A 7772-nucleotide genomic window follows, 5' to 3' on the forward strand; every position below is an offset into this window, starting at 1 on the left:
AGGCTGGCCTTCGGCCCCGTCTACCTTCCCGTGCCTCCCTTCGCTCTCTCTCTTCCCTATGCCTCCAAGCGCCGACGGCTGTTGCAGGCCGTTGGAGCGGAACCTACCCCCCCCCCCTCCCCCGACCCCGGGCCCTGCCTGAGGGCAAAAGAAGTTTCCTCCTCCTCCCGGCGTGATGCTCCTTGGGCTGGAGAGGGACAGCGAAGTTGCTCGGCAAGGCAGCAGCATTTGGAAAAGCAGGGAGGATGCTTTCGGCACCCTGTGGCTGAACAGCCAGGAATTTCTCCCGCACTATCTCCTGCGCCCCAAGGAAGGCACATGGCAGGGACTGAGGCAGAGCAAACCCAGAAACAGTCCCTTTATTTCCTCTGAGCGGGGAAATCCCGCACATGTATGCGGTTTAAAACCAAGGGCTCTGTTACAGAGAGAAAGGAAAACCAAGAGCTGTTTGCTAAGGGAGATGTGGGGACCAGCCTGCGGTGGTCTCTCGCCACTCAGCCAAGGACCACTTGAGCCGCTGCTTACTCCCCTCGGAGCTTTCGACCTGGCCCACGGTGCGGGGTGTTCCGGGAGAGGCCGGGCTGGCCCGCCTGCCGCTAGAGATGGGGTCGTGCCGCACTTTTTTAACGTCGTTATCCCTGAGTTCATATCATCACACAACAAACTCCTGAGTGTTTGAAAGAATGAGCTGAAACTGTGGCTGATCTCTGCCAGGCCCCACGCACGGGGGGGCTTCACTCCCCGTGAAGCCCGCTGACATTTTGTCTCCTAATTGTTCACCGCGATGTCCATGGCAGCGATCCCGAGGCTAGTTATTGGATCGCCTCCTGGAAAGTCCTCTCCTGGAGGAGAGGGAGGCTGCGCCTCTCCGCCAAACCCGTTTTGACTTCCAAAACCTGCCCCGAAGGGGGAAAGAGGGGGTGAGCTCGTGTGAATAACCTGCTCTTTTCTCCAGCGCCCCAGACAAAAAACAGCCCAACCAAGCGAGCAGAGCTGGGCTTCCCCCTCCCCCCTCGATTCCACTTTGCCGGTACCAATTCAACTGGTGGCCAGCTGGGTCTCCGTGCAGAAGTAAATTAACTGGAAAGCCTCAGTCCCTGCTCCAGCCAGCTGAAAGGGGACGGTGCTCACGGCAGCCCGGGACACGCGGGAGGGCGCTAGTACCGGAGGGAAACCGGTGCTCGCCCTGCAGGGAGCCGGGAGTGGTTGAGCGGCCGCGGGGGAAAGTCGCTGCGGGAGCACTGACGGCCCCAGCCCGGCGGAAACCCCAGGCCGCAGAGGCTTCGGGCTGGGCTCCGCTGCCACGGGCCGGAATCAAGCCGTCAGCGGCCGGACCCCGCCCCGGCGGAGCGGGCCCCGCTGTATTTTCATTTCTTTCCCATAGCTCCGCAAAACTGGCGTGGAAATCGCAACGGCGAGAGCCGGCAGGGTCCAGTCGGCACTCTGGACACCGCCCGGCCTTTCCCTTCCTGCCTTTACTACGCATCGGGAAAGACTTGGAGGGGTCGGTGTGCGATTGGCATGCCCCGGCATTCAGGCCCGGCAGAGTCCGAGCGGCCGCGCCTAGGCGCCGGCACCGGGCAGGGCCTCGGTCCTCCCTCCCGGCTCCTGCAGTACGCCGAAAGCGGAATAAAACCCCGCTCCGCTTTTTTTATATTTTTTAATATATTGTCATTCCCCCCCCCCCCTTTTTTTTTCTTTTGCCCATGTATAAAACGATTCACAAATTTAAGGAACAATACAAATTTATTTTTTTCCTTCAGAAGAGCTGTCCCTTTTCTCTCTCATGTCAGCGCTTCTGTTTGCTCTGCTGCTGCCGTGGATAAAGGCGATTGTTTGTGGTCTGCTTAGATATGGAAATGATCGCTTCGAGATAATGAGTTTCAGTTTAAACCAGCCCCTTAGCCGGGCTCTTACTTTATTCACCGTTTTCTTCTCGGAAAGCAGTTTCTTTCCCATAATAACGGTAGCGCTTCTGCCCTAATACTTTGCGTCGCCCGCCTCTTAAAAAGTTAATCCAGCCTAATTTGGGTTGAGACCAACCCTCCGGGCGCCGGATGGAAGCTCTGCCTGGACGCTCAGGGAGGGAATAGACCGGGCCGCCAGCACCGGCCCCAGACAATCCGCTGTTTATTTTTATTTGCATCCTTCTTCAACTCCCACAACAAAGTGGACAACTTCCATCGCTAGAAAAAAAACAAAACAACAACCCCCCCAACACACAAAAACCCCAACTCCAAAACCCTACTACTGAGATTGAACAAGAGAGCCTGAAAATTCTCTCTTCCTTTTTTTTCTCCTTCAGTACCGTAGTGTCATTTAATCTCTGATGAGATCAGATTATCTGTATCCTTTAGTGAAGGCAGCAGAAGTCTTTAAACTGGTTTAATTGATTTATCGGTTTGTTTTGTTTTTTGTTTTTTTTTTTTTTAACAGAAAGTGCATTACATTTAACTGGTCTTGCAAAGGGCTTTTCTTCTCTTTACAAACCGAATTATTTTTAATATAAATTAATAAATGTTAAGATGCTATATCACGATATACCATCGTTATTAGTTTAAAAAGGGGGGGGGGGAGAAACCAATTTACATTCTATAGTATTCAGTATGATACAAAAGAAAACACACTTTAAATTCAATTACAGCAACTAAACGAATTTTATATTTTGACTGAAAGTGGTTGTGATAATTCCCACCAGCTACTTTTTCAACACGCGGTTGGTTGGAAACGGTGAAAGCAAAACTCTGTCCCCTCCTTTCACTTACTTTCTGCAAGTGAAAGCAAACTGTCCCCTCGACCTCTCCCCGCCCTCACCCCCCGCCCCTGCACGACGACCGCAACAGAAAGTATTTCAAAAATACTAATAAATAGCACTCGGGGCCGCTGCAGTTCCGGCTCGAGGGAGGGGCCCGCTGCAGCCACAGCGCGGTTTTGCTCGGCGGCCCCACTGCCGCCCGCATCGGGGCTCCGGGGATTGTCCCCTGTGCCGCCCGGCGGCGGGGAGCGCGGGACGGGCAATGCTGGGGGGGGGGGGGGGGGGGGGAACGGGAGGAGAGGAGGCGCCCCGGGCCCCCGCTGTACAAAAAAAAAAGAAGGTATTTTACATTTTAAATATTCACAGTAAGGAACGCCTATGGTCGCGGAGACTCACAGTTCTCACAGTTTATTTACAAAGAGCCGCAACAGGCGGCCGCCGCACTGCCGTCACCGGGAGCGGGAGTGGGACTGGGAGCGGGGCAACCCCGCAGCTCCCCGAGACCCTACAACACTCGGTGCCGGGGTCCTGCTCCGCCGCAGTCCTCTCTGCTCCCCCTCCGGCTTCTCTTCCTCCTCCTCCTCCTCCCGGGCGCGTAGAGTCTATAAAAATAGATCTGTACATTTCCGAAAGCGGCGGCGGGAGGAGCGGGCTAGGCGGAGGCCTCCCCTTCGGGGGGGTGCAGCAGCAGCCCGCCGCCCCCCGGCTTGTGTTTCTTCAGCAGCTGCGTGATCTTCTCGTCGTCCGAGTTGGGGTCCAGGGGCTTGTTGTAGTCGTCGTCCTCTTCCTCGTTCTCCGAGGCTCCTTTCAGCCTCTCCGTCTCCGAGTCCTGCTTCTTCTTCGCTGTCGCCATCTCCGCCGCGTGCTTCTTCCGCCACTTGGTCCGCCGGTTCTGGAACCAGACCTGACCCAGCCGCCACCATCACCATCAGCGGCTGCATCACCGACCCCTCCGACCCGCGCTTTCCCGGCCCCAGCCTGCTGTTGTGACTCCCGCTTCGCCAGCGATCGCACCATTTCCCCCTCAACGAAAAGCAGTCCCGTCGCACAGCGCTTCCCGCAGCCGGGGACACCCGGTCCGTGTCCCTCCCAGGGCGGACGAACCGCAGCCCCCAGACCCCCCCTAGTTTGCGGCAGGCTTGGGGCCCTCACTGTCCTCCTGCCCCGAGGGCAGGGGTATTGTAGTAACATGTAGTAAGACACACTTCGGGCTGAATCCTTCTCCAGCCGCCCCTGCTCCTCCAGATGTATTTATCCTCCGTCAGGGCGCTTCCAGCGGAGGAGATCTTTTCACTGTAGAGGCTGCAGTAATTTATTCGCAGCCATCGGGACATATTTGCAGTGACAAAGGAGGGTCTCTACATCAGCCTGAAAGCGTGAGCACCGCCGAGAGGCCGTCTCCGTCGGAGCCCGCCTCGTGTCCCTCGGAGGGCTCAGTGCAGTCCCACAACTCATGGCACCTCCGCTTTGCCACAACTGCGGTTTTCACTAAACCGGAGAGTTTTGGGCGGGACAGTGCGAGCGGGGTGAGAAGTCCCTGTCCGACAGCCGAGGCCGCTGTGAGGGGCCCAGGCGGTTTTGTGTGGGATATGGGCCAGAACTCCTGCTCCCTTACATCCCAACCCCAACTCGCGCATTCCCAGCAGGGCGGCCAGCCCCATGGCGTTCAGGCTGAACGCACCAGTCTTGCTTGGGGTTTGTTCTTTTTCTAGATAAGATACGCTTTAAAATACCCTTCTCAGTCCCGCCAGTAAGGTAACGAAGCCCTTCAGCCTGCAGCAGCTCCTGCCGCCCGGGGAGACCCGGTTCCGCGGTCGGGCCTGTCTGTTCCCCTGGTTACCGCGCCCCCAGCCCTGCTCCGCTGCGAGCCCTCACCTTGACTTGACTCTCCGTCATCCCCAGTGAATAGGCCAACCGGGCTCGCTCCGGGCCAGCCAGGTATTTCGTCTGCTCAAAAGTCTTTTCCAGGGCGAAAATCTGCTGGCCAGAAAAAGTGGGTCTGGTATGTTTTCTCTTCCCGTCCTTATCCAGCAAAATTGAGCCTTGATCTGGCGGTGGGGGGAGAGAAAGGGAAGGCACGGACAGACACATTAATCTGCGGGTTTGGGAATGCGTTTCGTTATCGAGCGGCCCCGGGGGACAGCGGTTCCTCTCCCCGGGGGGGGAGGGGGGGGGGGGGGGGTTGGGGACGACGACGACGGTGACAAAGCTCCGGTTTCCCTGCTCCCCTTATTTTTCCTTCAAGGATCGAAACTCTGAGCGGACAAACGATATTGTTTTCTAGGAAAGCTGCAGCCAGTGCAAACCGGCTGTAACGGGAAGTCCTGCTTGGGAAAGTATGTGCATGCCCCTGAAATCAGCCCCCGGATCCCCACGAGCCCCCGGCGGGAAAGGTGAAAGCGGCGGCAGAGCGGCCGCCCTCCCCTGAAGAGGGCTTCTCTGTTGGCCGCGATAACAGACGTTTTACGGGGCTTCGTGCTGACCGAGAGGGAGGGAGAAAGGAAAGCAAACTTCAGAAACAAAAGCAAAAGAGTGAGGCAAAGCCAGCCTCTCCAGACACGGCCGGGCCCGGGGATGTGGGACAAGGGATGGTCTAGCCGTGATGCAGGAGCGTCCGGGCTCCCCAGTACCGGCAGTGAACTCCCGGCGGTACTACCCGTGGCCGCTCCCCTCACTACCCCGCGGCGCTGAGTACTCACGGGGAGCGCAGGCGAGGCGGGCGTCCCTCCAGGGCGGGCTCTGCATCACCCCCGGCCAGAAGATGGGCGTCCGGCCGGGCAGCTCGGCCAGCGGTTTGGGGTAGCGCCCGGCGGCCACGGCGGCGGCTGCGGCAGCGGCCCCGGGGCTGAAGTAGAGGGCGGGCGGCGGAGGCGGCGGGGGACTGAGGCTGCCGAAGCGGGGCAGCCCGGCCAGAAGCCCGGCGGGGGCCGCCGAGGAGGCGGAGGGTGAGGCGGAGGCGAGCGCGGAGGCCGGCAGGGGCATGGAGGGCCTGCTGAGGATGTCGTTGATGCCGTGCGGAGTGGCGGCCGAGAGCTGCGGCGGGGCCGAGCCCAGCGCCGAGAGTCCGCCCGCGGCGGCGGAGGCGGCCGGCGCCTTGAGGCCGGGGGAGCCGAGCGGCGGCGAGGGCGAGGCAGAGGCGGGCGAGGCGGAGGCAGAGGAGGAGGAGGCGGGCCCGGCGGGCAGGGGGTACGCGGGGTACAGCGGCGCCTTCATCTCGGCCATGCTGTGCAGGGCGGCCAGCGGCGGGCTGCCTAGCAGGAAGGCGCCCTGCCGGGGCGCGCCGTCCATCTGCCCCAGCGCCAGCATCCCCGCGCCGCCGGGCCGGGCCGGGCCCCTAGAGCCTCGGGGCCCCGGCGGCGGGCCCGGGGGTGCCTCCCGCACCGGCGCCTCGCATTCGGCCCGCGGGGGCCGCCGCCTTTAGCGGGGAGCTGCGCGCCCGAGCGGCGGCCCCGCCGACCCGCCGGGCATCGGGGCGGCCGCTCCCGAATTGAAGAAGAGCGGAGCTGCTGCCGGCGGGTGTGTGTATGCGTGTATGTGCGCAGCGCCCGCGCTTACACACGTATACACCGCCTCTCTGCGCGCCCGCGAGGAACCGGGGCTCACAGCGGCGCGGGGCCCGCACTCGCAGCTCTTGCCGCCGCCCCGGCGCTCTGCATCCCTCCCGGCGTGTTCCCGCTGGCTGGCTGCCGGCGCGGCTCTCGGGGCTGCGGGCGAGGCTCGGGGCGCACTGCCGCGCCGCCCCGCTCCCTGCCTCCTTTAGCGGGGGCACGGCCGGCAGCGGGCGCGGCGGCGGCAGCGGCGGGCGGGGGCGGGGCGGCGGCCGGCCCTGCCCACCCGCACCGCGCCCGCCTCGTCGCCAACTTAGGGTTCCCGGCCCGCTCCCCTCTTCTCTCCATGGCACTTCTTCTATTTACCCCTCTGCTCCGCTGCTTTTTTCTATTTCCTTTCCTTTTCCTCTAATTTTCCCTCTCCTTTTCCCCTTAACTTCCCTTTTTCCTTTCTCTTTTTTTTCTCCTGTTTCTTTCTCTTTTTTTTTCTCTCCCTTTTCCTTTCCCTTTTTCTTCTCCCTTTTCCTCTCCTTTTTCTTTTCATTTTTTTCCCGTTACACCCCCTTTTTCCTTCTTTTGCCTTTTCCCTTGCTATTGGATTTTCCTTTCCCTTTCCCCCTTGTTTTCAGGTGCTCTTTTTCGTTTTCTTTTTTTTTTTTTAATATTTCTTAATTTTATTTTCTTTTTTCTCTCTAGGTTCCTTTTTATTTTCCCTTTCCCATTCGCTATCTCTTATATTTTTTTTCACTCTCCTTTCCTCTTTTTTTCCTGTTACTCCCCCTTCTTTCTCTCACTGTCTATTTACATCATTCCCTCCATTTACTCTTTCTTTCCCTCCTCCTCTCTTTCTTTCTTTCTCTCCTTACCGTTTTCTTTCTTTTTTATTATTTTTTTTTTTTCTCTCCTTTTTGCTTTCTCACTCTCCCTCCCTCTGTCTCTGTGCCCGGGAAGAAAGACTCCAAGAAGCAAAGCTACTCCAGTCCCGGCCTGGCCGACCCTCCCGCACGACCCTGGACCTCCGTGGGTGCTTGCTGCACCCGCTGCACGTTAGAAGAGCGTGTTCGTCCCAGCAGGTCCCTGCTCCCTCCTGCCCTGTCCCGGCCGGTGCTACACACCCGAGGCAGCCCCTCGACCCTTGTCCCCAGCACCCGCGGCTGCTCGGGGTTCTTCCTGTCGCCCGGTGTTGGAAGAGACAAAATCCCGTGTGGTCCCTACAGACTGTCCCACGGGGAGACGAGCGGTGCAGAATCACTCTGAGCACTTTTCCCCCGTGCTGTCTGTGCCCAAGAGTGTGTGCCTATGAGGAACTCTATTTCCTCGAGCGTGGAAAAGGGGCTGATGTGGAATTTCAATTTTTTTTTAGTTACAGATCTCATTTAAAGCGGAAACATGTTGATCCTCACCCTGCGGCGGTGTTCCCTTCCATTCCACCTATTTCTAAATACAGCTTGTTGCTCGGAATTGTTTTA

At 59.1% G+C, this 7772-nt stretch overlaps 1 protein-coding gene across 1 annotated transcript; it reads right to left on the reverse strand.

Annotated features, from left to right (window-relative positions):
- Positions 1–3171: 3171 nt before the first annotated feature.
- Positions 3172–6061, reverse strand: NKX6-1 (NK6 homeobox 1). The gene is made up of 3 exons (XM_057401985.1): positions 5455–6061; positions 4631–4803; positions 3172–3659 (listed from the first exon to the last, which is right to left on the reverse strand). Exons 1-3 carry the CDS (start codon positions 6059–6061, stop codon positions 3408–3410), a joined length of 1032 nt encoding a protein of 343 aa, XP_057257968.1. The 3' UTR covers positions 3172–3407.
- Between the last annotated feature and the right edge of the window lie 1711 nt (positions 6062–7772).

Source organism: Pezoporus wallicus, unplaced genomic scaffold, assembly GCF_028554395.1.
Source record: "Pezoporus wallicus isolate ANWC-B61680 ecotype Strahan unplaced genomic scaffold, APGP_CSIRO_Pwel_v1 contig_7178, whole genome shotgun sequence".
Classification (NCBI taxonomy): Eukaryota; Metazoa; Chordata; class Aves; order Psittaciformes; family Psittacidae; genus Pezoporus; species Pezoporus wallicus.

Excerpts from the sequence above, each read along its gene's own strand:
- NKX6-1 (XM_057401985.1), bottom strand. The coding sequence starts at position 6,061 with ATGCTGGCGCTGGGGCAGATGGACGGCGCGCCCCGGCAGGGCGCCTTC. Across the intron at positions 4,804-5,454 it reads CCGCCTCGCCTGCGCTCCCC|ATCAAGGCTCAATTTTGCTG; the intron begins GTGAGTACTCAG and ends CCCCACCGCCAG. Across the intron at positions 3,660-4,630 it reads TGACGGAGAGTCAAGTCAAG|GTCTGGTTCCAGAACCGGCG; the intron begins GTGAGGGCTCGC and ends CGGCTGGGTCAG.